The sequence below is a fragment of the Melozone crissalis genome, unplaced genomic scaffold, assembly GCF_028551555.1.
Source record: "Melozone crissalis strain CALT ecotype California unplaced genomic scaffold, PUWL_Pcris_2 ptg000060l_1, whole genome shotgun sequence".
Lineage (NCBI taxonomy): Eukaryota > Metazoa > Chordata > Aves > Passeriformes > Passerellidae > Melozone > Melozone crissalis.
The window spans coordinates 677,366-698,546 of NW_026535838.1; the positions used below are offsets into that span (position 1 = coordinate 677,366).

At 44.7% G+C, this 21,181-nt stretch overlaps 2 protein-coding genes across 2 annotated transcripts in view; one reads left to right on the top strand and one right to left on the bottom strand.

The window, feature by feature from the left end:
* Positions 1 to 622: 622 nt before the first annotated feature.
* Positions 623 to 12,887, bottom strand: DHFR (dihydrofolate reductase). The gene is made up of 6 exons (XM_054287616.1): positions 12,767 to 12,887; positions 12,280 to 12,329; positions 10,716 to 10,821; positions 9,666 to 9,792; positions 3,011 to 3,126; positions 623 to 1,386 (listed from the first exon to the last, which is right to left on the bottom strand). The coding sequence occupies exons 1-6, from the start codon at positions 12,850 to 12,852 to the stop codon at positions 1,299 to 1,301; spliced, it is 573 nt and encodes a 190-aa protein (XP_054143591.1). The 5' UTR covers positions 12,853 to 12,887; the 3' UTR covers positions 623 to 1,298.
* An 86-nt stretch (positions 12,888 to 12,973) lies between these two features.
* The window catches only part of MSH3 (mutS homolog 3), a 91,502-nt gene continuing 83,294 nt past the window's right edge, over positions 12,974 to 21,181 (top strand). The window contains exons 1-6 of the mRNA XM_054287602.1: positions 12,974 to 13,075; positions 14,854 to 14,977; positions 15,623 to 15,831; positions 18,223 to 18,435; positions 19,758 to 19,874; positions 20,618 to 20,735. Of these exons, the coding sequence (XP_054143577.1) occupies positions 12,974 to 13,075; positions 14,854 to 14,977; positions 15,623 to 15,831; positions 18,223 to 18,435; positions 19,758 to 19,874; positions 20,618 to 20,735 (883 nt within the window). The remainder of the gene's footprint in view (positions 13,076 to 14,853; positions 14,978 to 15,622; positions 15,832 to 18,222; positions 18,436 to 19,757; positions 19,875 to 20,617; positions 20,736 to 21,181) is intronic.

A 21,181-nucleotide genomic window follows, 5' to 3' on the forward strand; every position in this document is an offset into this window, starting at 1 on the left:
GAGAAAACTGAGACAACTCAGAGCAGGTGCTGCAACAAATAGGTTTTTGATCAGCTAGGTGTTGTAGTAAAGTGCCATGGGAAATTCAAGGGGTGCTCACAGCTGATATTCTAAGGGAACATCAGTGTAAATTCTACCAGTTTATTTAATATTTTTAGTATTTTTGTATTTAACTATATCTAATATTTAAAGATGAAAGAGAACTACTCCACTCTTGCTTATAATCCACATTTGTCACATAGATTATTCAAAATCACACTGATAAACACACTGTATCTTTACTGATAATGCTTGACAGGAACATAGGAACACAGATTTTTAAATCAATGTATATTTTCTTCCACTTCGAAGGGGCTGGAGTCAAACTGACAGTGACTTTTTCTGAGAGCAGCAAAGGAAGGCTAGGCCTGGTAGGCCCTGGGAAAATGTTAGGCTGCACCTGTATAATAATTTAATGACTGTGATAAATGATATGATTGTTAGATGTGATGACGGTTTCTTAACTGGATATAATTATTGTTTAATCGTAACAAAAATAATGAGAAATGATGTTGGGGGGGCTTGATGGAAATTACAGAATCCATGCTCAGATGAAATCAATGCATAGATTGATAGAAATAGAAAAATATAAGCTGAATAATTAATATATAGTTATGTAATGATAAGGGTATAAAAAGGTGTTCATCTCAAACCCACGTCGGAGTCAGATTTGGGTCTGTACCCCTGACACCCAGAGCTCTTCAATAAAAGCACCTGCCTATAATCATTCTGTGATTGTGTGTTTCTGAACACTAACAACAGGTCCTGGATCAGTGCACCCCTCAACTGCTGCATGAGACTTCCTGATCCCCCTTCCCCTGCTGGGCTTGCTTACCTTTACCCCCACACCAATAAGGCTGTTATCAATGTACACAGCACCCCAGCCAAACTTGGGAGGATTGGTGCTTTCTCAGTGCAGCACGTTTTCAACAAGGAGAGAGACACTAAACTCTCTGATTCAGCAGAAAAGCTCTAACACAGTCTAATGCCTTTCCTTATCTGTGGAATTGTCAGGGATGCTGCCATGGATTGTAGGATCAGTGCAAGGTCTCCTGCAACCTTTGTCACGGAATTGCTCAAACCCCCTTCTGCAGGGTGTACCTTCAAAGTGTGGGGTGTGGTTTTTGGAACCATTCACTACTGAGGTATTTTACCATCAGGCATGATTTTCTTCAAAATTTTAATTTTAAATCTTTACACTCAGTACAATTTCATGGTTTAAAATACCTGCCCTTACACAGAAGTACAAAATGCCTCCCTTATTGTGCCATGACAGTTTTTTCATACACTTCAAATTTGTACTGGATCCCATTCTCTTCTTGGATATCAGCAGGGACACCTGGGTACCTAGGGAGAGAGGAGAAGAAAAAGCAAAAGCCAACAAGCGGGTAAGAATATCATCACGATTCACCTGTAATTCATCCAATCAACCAGAAAAGCAAGTTATTTGGGAAAAAAAAAAAAGAAAACATTGTTTTTTAGAACAGGTACACCATTTTTAGGACTTATACTAACTACTATCCATGATTTATATGCACATCTTTTAGACCAAGAAGGCATACTCTGAGACAAAACAACAACACCCCTATTTTTGACTTAAAGAAATACCCAACATTTTTTATTAAAGCCTCCAATATGTTATTCAAAATGTCAGCCAAGGAAGACAAGATTATGGAACATTTTGGTTTTTTTCCTTGCCTTGCTTTTCCTAAGTTGGTTTAGAGGAAATGCTAAGGACAAGGCTTTTTACAAGTTTGCAAGAGATTACTAAACAGGTGACTGCTACCACAGAAAGAGTTCCTCTATATTCCAGGTTTTCTAAACCACTTCTTATTAATAGATGCTTTCAAAAATCTTTTCATCTCCCCGCAAAAGAAGAAGGATTTTGTATGAGTAATACTGACTTTGAGGGAGAGATACATTTTAAATTTATTTGCTAAGGTTTGGCATAGTCAGGTTTCCACTTCAGTGAGGAAATTACCTGTTATTTTACAAAATCATGTTCTAACACCAATGTTCATTTCAGTACATTGGCCAAAAACAACGTATAGCTAGGAACAGCTGAGAGGGAGCGTTGGGGTCAGATCTCAGGACACTCAAATGAGCACAGAGTAGTTCCCAATATATTGGAGCTGGAGAAGATGACTCATCCTCCCCACCCACCTTGTCTGTCCTGCATCCCTCTTCCCTGCCCCTGCCTATCCTCCCCCAGAGCTGTGCTAATCCATTCCTGTGCCCCCCGAGGAGAGTTCCACTCCTCGTACTTTCTATTTCTTCCATTGCTGCTCTGTAACCAGCTGAGAGCCAAAACAGGAGCAGCAGGAGGAAAACAGGTCTGGTCCTTCTGGTTTTGAGGCAAAAATTCAGGGGTCTGAATTTTTTGCTGCTCCTCAGTGCCTGTTGGGTGTAATCTTGTTGGAGAGAACATAAAAACACAACAGAAATATGACAAAGATAATATAGAAGAAACCACAGTGAATGGCAGAAATGGTAAGTTTTTGTACACCTTTTCCTACTGCATTTATTAGGAAGAAGGAATTTTCTCAAGAGGGAAGGAATAACCTTAGAAATACAGAAAACTCAAGCCTCTACACCCAAGTCCATTAAATTTGTCTTTGACAATTTTATAAAAGACATTCAGAGGCCAAATACAATTTGCTAACAACATACTGAGAGTTACAAAGCTTTTAAAATATTTGAGTAATTCTAAACCAGGAAACAATAGGAAAAAGCTATTTTTGCAGCAAACTGACATAGACAATTCTTTACTGTGAAGATCATAGGAAAGGTGAAAAACACAGCAAGTTCCAAGAAAATCTGTGTAGAGTGTGGTGCCATTCCAGGTTGTAAGTGAATTTTTTGAGGGAAAAATTCACCTCAAACTCAAACCAACATGGCCTTTAATATGACCCTTAAAACATTCAAATTAGATTACTCTGAAGACAAGCCTGGTACTCATTTTGGTACTTACTCTGTTAGAAGCTTGTAGTCTTTATGGTCAATTTCTGGAAAAAATGTGTCACTTTCAAACTCTTTCAAGATTCTTGTCACAAACAATCGATGATGAATTGGCTTCTCCATTGCTGCCTTTAGAAACAACACAAACTCAGTCACAATTTTAGGTATCACAGGCTTTTAGCAAAGCAGCGAAAATTACACTCTGAATCTCCTCTTTTAGACTCTGCTGAAGAGCACTTTCTAAAGGGGTAATTTCACCCTGTGTCAGTTCCACCTGGTAAGTGGCAGCAACACCCTGTTCTCAGAGCCTGGGGCATCTGACAGAAGTTAGGAATAAAATTTGAATAGCCCTGTGAGAAGAAAGGAACAGCAGGCCCAGTAGCAACAAGCAATTTCTGAATCACACCTCTTTGGGAGACAGGAAGGTTTAAGTGGTGAGAGGTGCCCACACCACAAGGTAATTTGTTCTGATGCTTAACATCACTGCTAGGGATCTGTGCTATATTTTTTGGAATTCCAGATATCAATCTACCCCTTGGTTTAACTCCAAAGTTGAATCTGTTGCTCTTCTCTGAAAATGCTCCAGCACCTCAATGTCTTTCTTGCTGTGAGGGGCTTACTGATCACAGCATTCGAGGTGCAGCATCTCTGGATACTTCCAGAGATATTTATATTTCCAAGGTCCTTGGATGAAAATGTTCTAAGATAATGTTTGTTAGGTGAGGCTTTCACCAACAAATCCAGAAGTTAGGAATATATATTTTGTTTTGAGATTGAAAATGGCAACTCTTCCAGACCTTGTGGGCATTGCAATAACCCATGAAACGCTACTCTAGGGCTGGTTACAATACATTTTTGAAAAGCTTGTAGCTGCTCCTCTCTTTCGCTTAAACTGGCAACAAGCAGTGCTTTTTGTGGAAGGTGACTCACCATGCAGCAGGCTATTAGCTACTACTCCAACAAGCACAGGAACCAAGTAATAACAAATGGAATCCAATAAAATTAATTAACCACCGCTGAGAGGCTAATTTGTAGAAAAGCTGCTCTACTAGAGAACAGTTAGAAATGAAAGAGGTAAGTCACAGCACACAAGCATCAAACAGCACTGAACTGGTGTGTCCATCCAGTTTGTACACATATACCAGTATTTTTCTTTGTTTAGGGGTAAGAGGTAAGAAGAGTCACACTTGCAAAATGACAGAATAATAATCTGTTTCACAAATAAAAACAGGTGTTCTGTAAACAGAGACACTTTGTAGTAGAAGAACAAATCAACTTCCTATCCATCCCTGTGGCGAATTCAGCTCTATCAAGAACTATCTACCACCACAACAGGCCAGGGAGGAGCACAGGGAGGGACCGACCACAGGCGGTGCAAAGAAAGTTAAACTATCACAGATTAACTGTAATTTAGAAGGCATGATAAGTTAAAAATCTGGAATTTCACAACGTGTTTTTGAAAAAGTGTAACTGAGAAATTTATATAAGATAAAGACACAATCTATAAATTAAAGCACTATAATAGATCACTAAACGCAAATAATCAAGAAATAAGATGTAGATTTTGATTTGAATTTCAGAACGTTAATATTTCATTCAACAAAACTAGCTGAAAAGCCAATATTCTCACATAATCACCCTCAGGCCAGACCCTGCCCCATGGACCTGTTCCACCACCCTGAGCCCTGCCACTCCAGTTACTGCCCATGGGGACAGCTCCTGTTCCTTTGGGAACACCTGTTTTCCAGAGACAACTTCAGAGAAATAAATTCCGTGTCATACACGAAGCTTTCCACAGGTGGAGCCTCCAAAGGAGCCTGTTCACGGAGGCCTGGATTCTGACACCGCCTCAGTGAAATACTGCTGAGGACATGGCAGGTGGCAAAGGAGTTTTGTCATAGTTCTGTCCTTTCCACAAGGAATAACATAGGTCCTCACTGATATTCAATTCAGTCTTGCCCTGTCCAGCCCACTCCATCGGTTTCACCATTTTTTTGGGACCAAATAGAAATTAGAGGAGGCACAGAGCTGAGCTGGTGGAATGCTGATATACTCACTCAACATCATAAAACCATACCATACACATAAGGAAATTGACACTCGCATCTGTTGGTTTCTGTGGATTTGTATGTGTGTGTTTTTGTTGTTGGTGGTTTTGTTTGGTTTTCTTAACATCCTATTTAATATTTAAGGATGTGATGGACTTACAGGTCTTATTCCCAGCAAAACCTCAATGTTGTTTTTGACCCGTCTAAACCACACAGTTTAAATGTAGTTATAAGAGACTGATACAATTCATACTGAGTGGACTCAGAGTAACCTAGTCCAGTGGAAGGTGTCCATGACAAGAGGTTTGGAATGACAAGGGCCTTTAAACCCTTACCAGCCTAAACCCTTCTGTGGGCCTCTGACCCCTCCAGGGTGTGCAGAGAGCACTATTTTTCAGAGTCGAGGCCAAGACCTGAGCCTCTCAAGAGGCAGTATCTCCACACAGGAGCAGCAGCGTCTTGACTCAGAACAGAAACCTGGTTTTGAAATCACAGGATTGTAGAATCTCCAGGGTTGGAGGAGACTTCCAGGACCATTGAGCCCAACTGCTACTGATTCTTCCAACTCTCCCCACTCACCGTGCTTGAGGTGTAGGTGGGAGCAGCTTTGAAATCCACGAATGAAATTTCTTGGGGATGAAACAGAGCCATAAGCTGTGCTCCAGTACATCTGATGAGCTCTAACAGCTGTGGGGGACTCCGGGGCCAGCACCAAAGAGTGAGCCAGCACCACAAGCCCCCAGCACACAAGAAGCACTCACAAGCCAGCACACAGCCCTCCAAACATGAAGTGCTCACACAAAATCACAGAGTGCCTGCCATGAGGTGTAACAGCTTCTCAACTGCTGTAACCTACTGCTGGGCTCCTCCTTCCTCATCCAGGCAAACAACAGCAACCCCAGCTGCTCCTGGAGCTCAGGAGATCCAGAACAGTGCACAGGGGATCCAGATGGCATTGCACTAATATCCAAGCAAATTTACCAGGTAAGCCTGTGCTGTCAGAAGGCCAAAAGCTTCCCTGGGGGCATTGCTACTGCCCTGTGGCTACATTAGGAGAAAATGAACCTGATGAGGGACCAGTGTCCAGTCAAATTCCAGAAGATGACACCCACATGAGTTTTCCTGAACCCTCACTGAACTGATAGAGCTGTTTTCAATCTTTCCTGATCTCACTTGCCAATACCAACACTCCACCCAGCCTCTCCCTGTTCCCACTGCTCCCCCTTTCCCTGCTGCAGAGGTCAGGTCAGTTTCCTAGACTGTGTGAGCACAGCATCAGTGTGACCTACAGGAGGGCTTGGATGGCCACCACAGCTCACAGAGGGCCTGAGGCAGCTGATGCCAATCCTCCCATGCCCTGGAGAGAACCGTGTCCTTAAGAACCAAGGGGCAGTGGGAGAGATGGCCAGAACCAACAGAGGGATGCTCTGTGTCCTTGCAAGTGTTCACAGCTTAGGCCCTCACTCTCCGGCAGTCTGAGGAGGAAAAGGATGTGAACAGCAGCAAACCCCTGCCTCCATCCCACTGCTGACAGGCAGCATCCTGTCCCAAAATGCCACCCTGGAGCACATGCTGTAGTACCTTGGCTTGCCTCAGTTCCTAAAGGCTGGGCAGGGCACTGCAGCCACCTGCACCTGAGACTGTACCTGAGACTGAGGGGACACCCGTGTCCCAAAGGTGCACTCAGACAGCCGGGCAGCTGAGGCCCCTTGGCCCAGCCCCATGCATGAGGGCAGGTCGGGCCGGTGCTCCAGCACGGGGTCTGGGCCAAGCAGAGGGCACAGCAGCCCAGACATCCCCAACAGCCCAGTGTGGAGAGTTTTGTCAAAGAGTGGCTTGAGGAGAGAGGACACCGAATTAATTTGGTAAAGATGTCCTAACTAGGGCAGAGGCCTTTTTGCAGGCAGGGTGTCTGTTGAGAATGTAGCAGGCTAGAGACTGGAAAAGTACAAAGCCGTGGCTAATTCCAAGTCCTGCACCTGCTAGATAGTATGTCCTTGGGCCTAGCTGTAGTATGATAACCAATAGTGAAAGAGACATGAGAAAAGAGAGATGTAACCCCTGAGGAATGAGGAAGAGTTAGTGGTATAGTTTAACCAATAGATTGCTTGGCTTACAGAATATTCATAAGCTTATTATTTGCTGTGTAAGTGTTTGATGCTTTTTTTTAATAAACTGGACCTGTGATGAACCAGCTGGTGTCCTGGTCCCCTTCCTACGACAGCCCAGGGCACCCCCAGGGGTGCGGGAAACAGAAACCAGCAGGCCCTGGAAGGTCATGGCACACTCCCTGCTCACACCATCCACAGAAACAGGCTTGCAGCATTGTTCCCAGAGCTTGGCTACAACAGCTCTGATGGGGTGCAGCTCCCCAAGGCAAACTGATTGATGATACTGTGCTAAGGCTAGGAGTTGTGTTAAAAAGCTCCACAGGACAATAAGCCATTGTCTGAAATAACGATGTGGGACCTGGAAGCGCTGTCTGGCAATGGCAAAGCTGACATCCTCACATCCTGTGCATTCTGTGTCAGCTTCCTGCTCCCCGGAATCCCACTCCAATGGAATGTCACCAGACTGAGCTCATGGCCCAGGAGCACAGACCAACCTGGCCACAGCAGCTGCAGTGCTGTCCTGAGGATCCCTACATCTTCCTTCTCCTCCTCGGACACGCACAGCAGCCCTGATAGGCTGTCAGAGCACACGGCTGCCTGTGCGATCCCGATGGAAAACCACTGTGCCCCAAGGAGTCAGCAACCCACAGAACAATTACCCTGCACACACCATGCTCCTTGCACACAGCATGACAGGGTCACACAGAAAACCATTAACAGAGAGCCTGGAGGCAGATCCCACTGGGAACCTGTAAATCTGCCACCTGCAAGAGCTTCCCCTGGTCTAAAAGGGCAGCAAGGAACCCCCATGGGAACATTCTTCCAGTTTGACAGTAGAAAGCATAAACAGACCTGGTTTTCCCCTGTAAGAGAGTCCTGTCACAGCCTGAATAATCAAAATGGGGTAGGTCTTTCTATGGACAAGAACTGTATTAATGAATAGAAGCAGGTCTCAGCCTTTGAGCCACACAAACTAGTGAAATCAAAGTAATGCTTTAAAACCAAATACCTACAACTACTGAACAAAATTATTCTCTTCAATTACCAATTGCTATTTTATTTCCCACACATTTCTACATAGTATAATGGAAATATTCCTGTAAAATCCTTTGTGCATCTTTAATACAGGCACTAAAAATATTAGTTGTAGGGAGCCTTCCCTTCTTCACACTGGACATTCCCATCTCTCTCAATGCCTGTCCATGTCCAGGATAGCCAGGTCTCCTATTACTTTACACATTCCCTTGTACTGATCAGTACAAATAGTACTTTCCAATTTATTCTCGATCAAAACTGCCAATTTATAACGTGAGCATTGGTGAGTCACGGTCTAAAAAAAAGGCATTACTTTCTCCCGAATATCAGAAGCCTCCAGGACAGATGCTCTTGGAAGAAGCAGCAGAAGCAACAACTCTCTACAGGTGAGCCTGTGGCAGGGAAGGGGCCAGTGCTGCTGCTCACAGCTGGCTCTGGCTCTGCCCTCTCCAGAAACCCTCTGCATGGCACAGGCACTGCCACGGCAGAGAGCCAAGGACATTTCTCCTGTAGGATAACATCTGATTATAGGCTGAATGCATCTGCACAGGGAACACACGGTGGACTTCACCACGAGGAACAACAGTGCTATTTCACCTCATCTTCGAACAATCTTGGCAATCCCTAACTACTTCATTCCTTTACTGTCAAAGATGCATTTCCTCAGACACAGAGGTTCATGAAAAGCACAAAAGGCAAGAAGCACCAGAAAAATGCATTTTCCTACCCTGTACGCAGGGCACAGTATCAGCCCTGACTCCCCACCAGGTGCATTATGGCACTGTCACCACACATCTCACGTCTGAGTGCCCAGCAACAACTGCAGTCTGTCTCCCAGCATGCCTGTAATGACTACAGGGCAGCAGCACTGTTCCTTTTACTGTTAAACAGAATTTGCTTTACAACTCTTGACCCAGGGAGTGGGAGCAGCAGGAACACTGCTGGATGGGAGAGCAGAGTGAGTGCGACCTTTTGTTGTGTGGTTATCTCCTGTTATTGCAACACCATGACCTGTCAGCTCTCTCTAAATCCTATTTTCTTCTCCATTTACATGTACAAAGTGTCATACTCTGGGCTAAACATGCTGGAGCACTTTTCCTTTTTTTTTCTTTTCATACCCTTTGCAGGGTCAGTCAGCAATTTCAGTAAAATAAACACAAAAACACAGGCTCAGTAAAATAAACATAATAATATGGGCTTTTTCTGAAGAATCCAGCAATTTAGGTATTTATGAAAAGCTCTCAAAAGCACAATAACAGTGTGACACTTGCCCACTGGCAAGGGCAATGCTCAGCTTCTAGACAGGTATTCTGAGCTTGAGAGTTGAGATCCTACTCTCTGAGACCTGTCCTGTGGCAATCTCTGCAGTTTGCTGGGAATGTGAAGGGAAAGCACCCCCTAAAGCAGCAGTAACAGGAGCTTCATCCTCATCCCATCACAGAAAATGAGTAATTTAGGAGGAGGCTAAATGTACCTTGTACACTGAAGTGCCTCCCACGATCCAAACCATGTCTACTTTACTTTTCAGCTCTGGTGAATCCAAAAGAGCTAGAGCATCATCCAGACTTTTGGAAAGATAATGTGCTCCTTTTGGGGCTTCCCTAGAAAAAGCAAAGCTCTGTTACTAAATAAATCAAGGACAGTTGATCATGATCATCAATACACTCTAGACACAAAATGTGCTTTGCTGAATTAACAAATAACCACATGCAGCACGTCAGTTAATTATTTTGAAGTGCCTGTTATTGCTGAATTATGTATGAAGTCTCATCTGACTGTAGGATTGTTCAACAGATCACAGCATAACTGTAATTTAGAAGGCATTCTAAATAAAGAATCTGGAATTTCACAGCATATCTCTGAGAAAGTGTGACTGAGAAATTTACATATCTATAAGATAAAGACAATCTATAAATTAAACATAGGTCATTCAATACAGATAATCAAGAAATAAAATGTAGATTTTGAGTTGAATTTCAGAACTTTAATATTTCATTCAACAAAACCAGCTGAAAAGCCAATATTCTCACATAATCACCTGCAAATCCACCAACATCCTCCAAAGCAATAAAGCACTACAAATGGACATTTGTGTTTAAAAATATTTGTGTGACTGTGGGTGATGCGTTCAAGAAGTGAATTCTGAAAAAGGACAGTTCATCCACAAATCCCAATGAAAATTAACTTCAAAAAATGAAGTCTGGGCCACCAGTGTATGCAGGAACTAGAGAAATACAGTTAAATACATGAGTCAGAAATACTACTGAAAATTGTCAAATGGTTTGTGAGTAGAGTGAAAAGCAGTACTCATGAAGCAAAGTAATGACAATTACCTTGTGAATTAATTTTTAAATATTCAAAATTAAGAGTAAGGTAGTCATAACACTCAGAACCAACAGCAGAAATGCTTTCTAAACAGGTATCAAAAATGCTACATTTGGGACTACTGTATGCTGTAGCACTACAGACATTTTTTGGTGCAGGTTTTTATTTGTTTTACAGGGCCCTTATTTATCATACTTACTTGAGCTCCCTGCTGAGCACAATATTAATCCTGTCTTTTAAAGGACGGTTCTTCTCAGGGATGGAGAACCATGTCTTTTTACCCATTATCACTGCATTCTGTTTACCTGAGCAGGAGAGAATGGATTTGAATTGTTTGGAGACACTGATGGACCTCCCCTGCCTTCCCAAGCCCCTCTGCAGCAGTGAGCAAAAGCACAAGCTCAGGCCCCAGTTCCCAAATGAGAACTGATTTATAAAGCCACAACAATTTCCAGCAGAAGAACCACTCAAATTAAACCCAAAGCCAAAGTGCTACAGGTGATCAATCATACCCTAATATTCACACATAAATATGATTTCTGACCAAACCCAAAAATTCATAACCTGATTACCACTCATATGTAAAACTGCTAAGCAAAGGAATGTTTCTCTTCATGAGGAAAAGGAGTTATCAGACAAAAAAACCACAATGCCAACATGGTCACTCTTTCCATGCTGTTTCCAGGATGAGACACAACAGAGGCAAAGGTGACATCCCTGGTGTGAAGATTTATGGCAGCACAATCCATTGAGAAGTCTGGTTATGAAGCACTTTACCTGCCCAGCATCTGAGATCACAGCTTATCAAAAGATCTGCAGGCAGGACAGAGCAAAATGTTTCTTTGTAATTATATTTCAAACATCTTTTTTCTTGATCACAGCTTATTTCTGCCAGGTAAGATGCAACTTGCAGACATCTAAAAAGAGTCACAACTGTCAGTTGTGTTCTGCCCTTTTTTAGTACGCACAGGGTTGCAAAGGGTTGAACCAGGTCTTCCAAACATACATAAAGTTTTTCACTCAGTACTGTTTCAAAATGAGATCAGGTATTCCTTGTGGATTATGGAACATTCAAATCAGACAATTTGAGTAAGTCTCTTAATCAAAACAGACTTTCAAAGCAGAAAATGGAGTATGGCACCTAATAAAAATATAGGAATGTACGAAGCTGCCCAAAAGTGAGTTTTTACCAAACAAGTGAATTTTAACAGTATTAAAAAACCCCTAAAGAAACCATGAAAAAGTGACCGTGTTGACAAACAACTGAAGTATTTCTGCCCTGTGGTTTGGACTTCATGGTGCATGGATTTGGCTCAGCACTCAGAAAACTCAGCAAAATTAGAAACAAGGGTCAGAGGGGTGGGTCCAATGGCCAAGGCTGAGCCGCAGCAAACCAGCGAGATAAGCTAATGCAGACCGAAAAACACCAAAACACCTCTGCTAATTAAGCAGCTTGTGAAAACCTTCCCATTTTAACTTGGAGTTTCGTGTAAAGGTTTGTTAGATAAACTTCAGATGAAGTTTTCTATTCTTCTGGTGAAAGAAGGGACTTGAAAATTGCTCCGTAAGAGGACCAATCTGCAACTCCTCTGAAATACCTGCTTCATCCTCTTTCCTCACCTAGCACGGGCGATTGAAAGGGTTGAAATACAGGAGGGACTTGTGAGGGCAGGCAGGGCAGAGGGCCGAGGCAGGGAAAGGCCAGGGCCGAGGCAGGGAAAGGCCGGAGCCGAGCTTGGGGCGCCACACGCCCCACACGTTACCTTCCACACGGGCCGTGCTCGTCATTCTCTGGAAGTACTTGTACTCATTCCTGCCGGGGAAGCACGGACTGCGTTACAACGTGCCTTAAGAATAAGTTCTCTAATTTATATATATATTTCTTTTCTGCAAGTTCGTTAATTTCAATGAAAAATCCCCCCGTGATGGATGTGTTGCTGGAGGCCGGGGAGAGGCGGTTGGGCAGAACTGAGCCGGTGCCTGGCCGAGACGAGACCTTTGTCCCCCAGCTGTACTCGCATGAGCGATAACCTGCGGCCACCGCATGAGAGAGAGCCCACGCAAAAAACAACCCCACACTGGCGCTCCCGCCACGCCGCCGCTTTCCCGCCTCACACAGCATCCTCTCAAGCACTACAGCTCCCAGCGCGCCCCGCGCGGCCCCGCCGCGCCCGCCGGCTGCCGCGCGGCGCGGGGCACACTGGGGGCTGTAGTGCGGGCGGGGGGCGCGGCGGCAGCGGGCCGCGGTACCTGAGCGGCGGCCAGGGTAGCCGCCCGTCCTTGCCGATGCCCATGTTCTGGCTGACGGCCACGATGGAGTTGAGCGAGCGCGCCATGGCCGGGCCACTCCGCGCCGCGCCGGGGCCGTGCCGTGCCGCGCCGGGGCGGGCCGAGCGGGCGCATCCGGCGGGAGGCGGTGCCGCGGCGCGGGGCCCGGCCATGCCGCGGGGCCCGGCTATGCCGCGGGGCCGGCGAGGCGGCGGGGCCGCGGGGCAGCCGGTGCTGAGCAGGTTCTTCGGGGCGGCGGCGAGCGGCGGCGAGAGCGGGCCCCGCTACACGGTGCGCGGGGCGGGTTGGGGCGGGCTCGGCCCGCTATCCCGGTGTCCATCCCGGTGTCCATCCCGGTGTCCATCCCGGCGTCCATCCCGGTGTCCCTGGCCGCGGCACGGACACTGCGGGACAGGCTGCCAGCTCCCGGCTGTACGATCTGTGTGGGCACCGGTGCCCGGGTCCTCAGGGCCAGCCGGGCAGGAAGGAGACAGAGCTGCTGGACAGGGCCCAGGGCAGGCCCCAGAGAGGATTTGTGCTGTGCAGCATGTGTGGGCTGGGCAGAGCCTGCGGGAGCTGGGCTGGGCAGGCTGCAGAAGGGAACGCTGCCAGGGATGCCATCAATGCCCCCCAACATCTGCAGGGGCTGCCAGAGCACGGGCCGGGCTCTGCTCGGTGCTGCCGGTGCCAGCAGCAGCAGCAGCGGCCATCAAAGAAAGGGCAGCAGGAGGGAGAACTGGTGTGCATGGAGGGACAGCAGAGCCCTGGAGCAGCTGCCCAGGGAGGGCCTGGAGTGTCCCTGTGTGGAGCCATCCCAGCCCCAGCTGGGCACCTTCCTGTGGGATGCACCAGGGCACCCTGCCTGGGCAGCGCTGGGCTGGGAGCTCCACAGGGACATTCCAGCCCCAAATCCCTTGGGATCCTGTAATACAGGATGTGCCTGTTATAGGGGAGCTGGGGCTTGGCCCAGGTTTGGTGATCTGGGCAAGGCCAGCGTGTTGGTCCATGCCACTGTTGCTTCACAGCAGTGTTGAACCCCTGTGCCTTCCAGTTTTGCAAAATGTGGAATAATATTAAGGTTATCATAAGTCAGGATGTTCTCTGGGGTTTGATCTTTGTGTACTTTGAAGCCTGATCGGCCAGAAATGAGACCTGACCAGTGGGACAGGCAGCAGCTGCATCCCTTAGTGAAGGGCTCCTGCAATTAGCAAGTTTTAGGGATGTAAATGAGGATGTTGGTGTAGGTCCCTGCATGTCCCAGGTGCTGGAGCTCAGGTGACTTGGGGCCTGAGTGGTGGTAGGTGCAAGGCCGAAAGAGCCTGCAGTGATGCAGATCCTCCCTGTGTTACCCCTGGGGAAAAGTGGCTGTGTCTCTGCAGGTGGATTTCATTCTGCGTTTGTATTTTCCACTCTCCCTGTTTCCAGCCCCTTCTGGCCCTGGAAGGCTGTTTGCTTTTTTTACCTGTGACTCAAGTCAGCTACTTGGGTTGCCTTTGGTCCAAATATATGTTGAAAGGTGTGGTTACATCTTTCTGCCCTTGTAGAAGAGACTTCCTAATTAGTGCTAATTTGGTGGTATTTAACAGTGGGCTTGAAAACTGCTACTCATGTGGGCTGTGGTTATATGGAGGTTTTGGGTTTAGTTGGTGAGGTTGGACTTCCTGCTTAGTTCCAAGGAAATTTAAATTCCATGGTTAAACCATCTGAGGTCACGATATGAAATGTGGATGCAAGCTGCTGAAAGCACCTGTTGTGTGCTTCTGTGAGAAGGGTTTATGTTCTGTTGGATTTACAAGTTACTTTTTCATATTTAGTAAAGGTTCTTGCAAAAGGTCAATGATGAAACAGCAAAATTGGTGAATTTTCTGTTTACATAGTGTTCTAAATGCATGTTTCAAAATACATCTAAGGAGCAGGATGCTCCAAGCTCCTCCAATCTGGCCTTGAGCAATACCAGGGATGGGAGGTTGGACAATTTTGCCTTAACTTATTGTGAAGCTGTTTGTTCCCTTTCAGAGAAGAGCAAACAGAAAAGGTAACTGAACTTATTAGCTTAATTTGCTTTTCAGGCTTCTAAATGTGGCACAAAAAGGAGCACATCTACTGAAAGCAACGAGCCATGTGAAAAGAAGACCAAGGCACGGCAGATTACTCTGGAAGAGATCTGCAACCCACTGAAGACTCAGGATAAAAGTGAGTTGACTGTTAGCAAACCCTCAAGCATTGTCAGCCAGTAAATAAATTTTTCATTGTCAGCTGCTCTGTTGCCTCAGAAATGCCTGAGTTCCATCTGGCTTTGAGCAGAGAATTTAATAAGGTAATGCTGGTATGAAAACCAGTGAATATAAAGTTCATTACGTTTCAATAGCAAGAATTAGCCTCTTGAGTTTCAAAGTGGGAACGGTATTAAATTTGTTGGTGTGATGCTTTGAAGTATCACTAGTACACCCTCAAGAGGCAATTCTGTCTGCGTAAAGAAGCGTATGGAAAGAAAATCTGCTTGATTCCCATTCTTCTTAGCTAACTTTATGGCTGTGCAGTTGTCAGTCCTAAAAATAATCTCTGATAATCCTAAAAATAATTCCCACTCACAGAGAAGCACACATGTGAGGAATATTGGTTTTCCAGGGAAGGTAACCAAGCTGTTTAAGTGCATGGTTCTGTCAGGCTGGAAATACTGAAATACAAAAATACTGCAGTGGGAGAGGAGAGGGAGCACAGGGAAGAGAGATGTGGAGCAAAATGGTAGTGTCTGTGCTTACTGATGTTCTTCTAATAGATGTTCTCTTTTATAAAATAAGTTGCTAATGTGTTTTTGTTGTGAATTTTCACCAAAAGAAGAATCTCAGAAGTGTGAGAAGTCCCGTATCTGTTTGGAAACTCTGGGCAGGCTGAGAGAGTTCTGCAGTGATTCGAACCAGCAGTGCACCAGCCTCCGGGAGGAGGGCTTTCAGGAGAAGGAAAAATGTCCCAGTGTTACTGGGAGGAGCTCAGAACTGAAAAATCCTCTCCCATCTTGGGACAGCGGCCCAAAGGTGGCACAGAAGGTATGCAGAGCTTTGCCCCTGTGGGATATGTGTGGATTGCTTGTTATGAGTTAAACCAGCAAACTCTGGCACGGGCTGCCCTTTGTGCTCCTGCGCTGTGATGTGTAATGGTGCAGCAGAACCCCACAGACCTGTGTTTGTGTACAGATGTCTTCCTGAAGCTCCTTGCATGCTGAGCAGGTTGGCTGCTCTGGCTCCTCAGTGATGCCATTGAACAGCAGCATCCTGAGGGAACAGAAGCCCTGTTGGTGTCACCTGTGCCTGTGCAGGAAGCTGTAACACCTTAATAACTAACACGTGTTCAGAGAGACACTTTGCTCAGCTTCCTTTCAGTTCCAGGTGTGGGCTCTCAAACTTCCAGCAGGCATTCTTTGCAGAGACATGTGTAGGGTTATCACTGAGATGTGGCTTAATCCAGTTGCTGGTAAATCTAACTAGTAAAGGTATCACTGCTTTTTCATCTGCAGAAGGTGGGGGTAGCTCACACAAAAATTTGTCATGGTGATATCTATGGTGCAAGTCAAGAGACTTGAACGGAGTAATGGTATTTTGCTTCCCCTTCACTTGTGGGGGTAGTTAACATTAGTTAATTGGGAGGGGTTTGGGGGTCAGCTGCTCAGGTCCTAGAATGCATCTCACGGCTTACTGTGGTGGCTGCTCTTCGGTGGAGTTCTCCATCTGGCTTTTTGAGGGAAGGAGCTTGTATGAAAAGCTGATTTTAACCTTCCCTGTCTGAGGGCTGTGGCCTTTACCTGGGAGGGGTTCTGCTTTGTGTGGATGTGGGGTCCAAATGCTGAAGTGAGCAGCTTGTGGCAAGATAATTCTGCCGTGGTAAGGGCTTGAGGTTCTGGGGATGTGGTCAGTTGGAGAACCCAGAAAATTTGATTTTCCTTGCCTTCCTTGGAAGGGATCCTTTTAGCTGTTTGTGTCCTGCTTTTTACTTTGTAATCTTCCTCCAGCTGGTAACTTAGACCGTCTCACCAAGTCGGCTTTTGTGTTTGTTTCTACTCCTCTTGCCTGGTTTCGTGCCCTTATTTCACATGGTTTGTCATGACAGTTTCCTGTAAAATGAGACGAGGTCACCCTGTTTGGCTGGCACAGACCTTGGGCCAAAGGGTGCTGAGTCTGTGAGCTGAGGATTTTGCAGCAGGGACACCTGAGCTCCTGAGGCCACCCAAGTTCTGCGTGCAGGGCAGCTTTATTTGAGCTAGGCTGGGTTCTCTTGCTTAGTGGTGTGCAGTTGTGAGGATTTTGCAGTTACAGCTAAGTCTAAGTGTGTTTTTCCCCACTTGTTCTCTGACTGCACACTTTGTACGTTCCCATGACCCAAAATATATAAGATTTAAGCCATCTGGTTGGTTTTTTTTTTTTGGTTTTCTTTTTTTTTTTTTTTTGTTTTGTTTTGTTTTGTTTTTTTTTGTTTGTTTGTTTTTTCCTGAATTACCATTGCTGCTAAACAGTCTGTTCACTTTGTTTCTTGTAATCTGAATGGGACCCTTGGTAGAAATGGAAGTTTATTTGATTTGTTTGCAGATGCAGAATTTGTAGCACAACCTGATTGTGTTTTGAATAGTCATATGCTTTAAAAAATTCTGGAGGGTGTTGTCTTTGTATTTTTTTTAACCAATACTATCTGTATTTGATCTTGTGGTGTAAGTGAGGAGGAATTTTGCTGTAAGTGAAAGACTTCTCAGCATTTTTCTCTGCACTTCTGAACCCATCACTGCTGACAATACAGAACAGCTCAGCATGGTAGAGCTGAAGTTGCTTGGCAAGAATAGGCTACATAATGTCATTGCAAATGATAAACTGCAGACAGAGTGAGCTCAAAGCATTTCACATTTGAGGTTTTAGAAACTGTAGTGCTGATTTTCTGTGTTTAAGTTGTGAGAGGTTTGCTGAACTGGAGGAAGTGCAAACTGGAGAAGGAGTACGATTTTGGTGGCTGAGACAGGGAACTGAGACTCACATTGGTTTGTTCCTTGGCTTACTGTGGATTTTTGGAACATCATTTATCTCTTCGTGCTGGAGTTTCTCACCTCTAAACTGGAGCAGCAACTCATCCTTATTTCAATATATGGCCTGTTTAGACTGCCCAGTCTCTGCAGCCTGCATTGTCTTGGTCTGTGCTTTGGGAGCTTATGATACAACAGGGCTCTGATTTCCCCCCAACTGTCTGAGGACTAACTAACTTTGACTTTCACGACTTTTTAATTCATTTTCATTCCAAATATACTGTGTTCTGTATATCCTGCTGCAATAGTTGTGCTGCAGCTTCGGGCTCTTCAATGCAAGAGCAATCTTTTTTCTCTGTGGTCAGTGCAAACCAAGGAGGGGCGACTGATTTGTTTGATGATTCCTAATTTCCACTTTTCCACCTTTTATTTACAGGAGGAGTTACAGTGTAATCTTAGTCAGTTCTCTGCGTCTCTTAAGTCCTATGAAAATTCTCAAAATTCTTCAGAGACAAATCTTAATAAAAGAACCAAGAGCATTTACACTCCACTAGAGCTCCAGTTTATAGAAATGAAGAAAAAGTATAAAGATGCTGTTTTGTGTGTGGAATGTGGATACAAATACCGGTTCTTTGGACAAGATGCAGAGGTAATTTTTTCCAAGATTATGGAAAGATACTTGGATTATGCTGGTGTCATCCTGGGTCTGGGGCCAGTTCTGGAAAGGAGACTTCATTGGGGGCATAAGGGGGTATTTTGTTTTGTTTTGTTACTTGAAATCAGGTTGAAAAATCTCTGTGCCCTGAAATTCAAGACTATCCATTATGCACACCTTTTTTTTGTTTTGGGTCAAAATTGCATTTATTATTTTGTAATCACGTGGTAGTGCTTGCTGTCTTGTATATTAAGAATTTAAAGTGAGTTCCTAGAATAATGTTTTGTGAGAGTTAAAGTTGAAAAACTTTCTGAGATGAATTGCATATCATGGCTCAGAACTCTATATAATACATAACTGTAATGTTATGTGTGACACTAGGAATCTTTCAGATTGAAAGGCAGTGGGGCAAGTGGTGTTAGAAAAGATGAATATAGCAGGTATAGCCTGGGTGCAGAGAGTATCCTGAGTGCATGCCTGGATGTGGCACCTACACAGGGCAGATCTGCAGGAACTGGAAAGGACTATATAATAAACATAATGTTAAAGTGGTGGTTTGTAAATGTTTCATAATGCTTTTTCTTGTGATCTGTCCCAAAGTCGTTGCTACCTACCTTTGTTTGGTGCTATTTTCATGCTTGAGACCAGTGAGAAATGTTGCTTGGTTACTGGGAATTCATTTTCCCCATCATATTTGTGCTGTGTAATTTGTCTGCTCATTTGCTGGTGTACTTACAGCCCAGAAATAGAAATATGCAGTTCAGATAGACAGGTCAGTGTTTGCCTGCAGGTCCTGCCTAGCACCCCATCCTCTGCTCAGTGAACACCTGGGGCAAAAAGACCACACAAATCACGCATGATAATGTCGCATTTTAGTTAGTGTTGTTACTTTTTTTATTAAGTATTTAGTTTCCACTGCTGTTCAATATTGATTTTTCAGTATTTTGGTTGATTGGGCAGGTTAATCCCGTCTTTATGACCACAAACTAAATGCTTCCATTCCTGCTGCGTTTCTAGTGGCGTGAAAATCGTTTGACCTTTTGCTGAGCTGTGTGTGCAGTGTGGGTGGTTTACCTCACAGTGGTAAAGATCAAGGTGCAACCTTAAAACCTGACACCTGCAGCCTGTGATAGTGAATCCCCTGTTTATGGCAATGCTGGGACAGGGAGGTGGAGGGGCCCCTCCAGGCTTTCTCCTGGAATGTTTTCCCTTTGTCACCGAGCTTTTAATTGCAGTTGTGCATCACTGTTGTCATAGAGATAAGCTCCTTACCTTCTTATGTTACTTTGTGACCCTTTGGCTGACTCTTGTTGCAGATTGCAGCTAAGGAGCTGAACATTTACTGTCACCTGGACCACAACTTCATGACCGCCAGCATCCCCAGCCACCGGCTCTTCGTCCACGTGCGCCGCCTCGTAGCCAAGGGACACAAGGTTACCCCTGACTCCTGCTAATTGAGTACAGACCAGCCCTGAGAGAACTTGCACTGCTTGTACCAGCCCCTGTTTTCAGCTGAGAAGTGGGCAGCTTGTTATCCCTGGTTCCCGCAGTAGACATGGCCAACTTCCCTTTGTTTCAGTTTCTCTGTGCTGGGGGTGTCATGAGCCATTAGCAGATTCAGAGAAGTATCTTCATTTTTTCGCGAACAGTTCCAGAACAATTATTTTTGTCAGTGTTTTTGCATTTAATAAGGAGAAATGTACATATCCTCTCTCTGTTTTATTATTCCTCACATCCTTGTTTTTCTTATCCCAGCCCACTGTTTTTTTCTCTGTTCCTTCCTGTTCTGCATCCCTGTAATTCTGTGGCTTTCTGGTGATAGCCTCTTTTTCTGCTTCCATTTCCAAGAAAAGGACTTGTTGATTCTAAATTGGATGCAAGCAACCATTCTCTAATAAGCAGTGATGTCCAGCTAAATTGTTTCAAAATAGGATGAGAAGCACAGGTACAGAAGTTGAGAGGGCAGTCAGGAGTAGGAAAAGGGTCAGGAAAAGCACTGCCTTATAATCTCATTAGTAGGATTGATGTGAGAGCCCTTTCTGTTGATCATGTATTCCAGCTTGAATTATGCATTTGTTGTTTGCACATCTTAAAAGATTACCAGATATATAGAATAATGAAAAACAATAATTTATTGCCAGAGATCTAACTTTGTTTCTTGTTTGTCTGCCTGTAGGTTGGAGTAATAAAACAAATGGAAACTGCAGCACTGAAAGCTGCTGGAGAAAATAAAAGCTCTCTCTTCAGCCGTAAGCTGACTGCCCTCTACACTAAGTCTACACTTATTGGAGAAGATATCCTTTTCAAATAAACTTGGTTTCAGACTAACCTTTGGGAGGCCTCCATTCTGGTGTTATCACCAGGATGGAACACGCGCAGCTAGTGGCTGACATAAGAGTGGCAGCAGGAAATAAAGTTCCTTTAATTTTATGTTGTGGTAAAACATACTGCTGTCTTTACAAACAGTTCAGTCTCTTCAGGGCTGGCTGCAGGTTTGTTGTGTTTACTGTAGTTGCTTTCTGAGGTCATGGAGTGGACTTAGCAAATCTGCAGTGTCCTGCAGGTCTTGCCTAAAAAATGTTAAAATAAGAGAGAAACAGCTTTTAACCAATGAATTTATTTCTTCAGTTTTTTGTTTTGCTCTATCCGGTCTTGTCTACCTCATGTTTTTAATTTAATTTCTCAAACAAACTTAATAGATACCAGGAGCTAAAAAGATTGTTAGATTAATGTCTGAGAG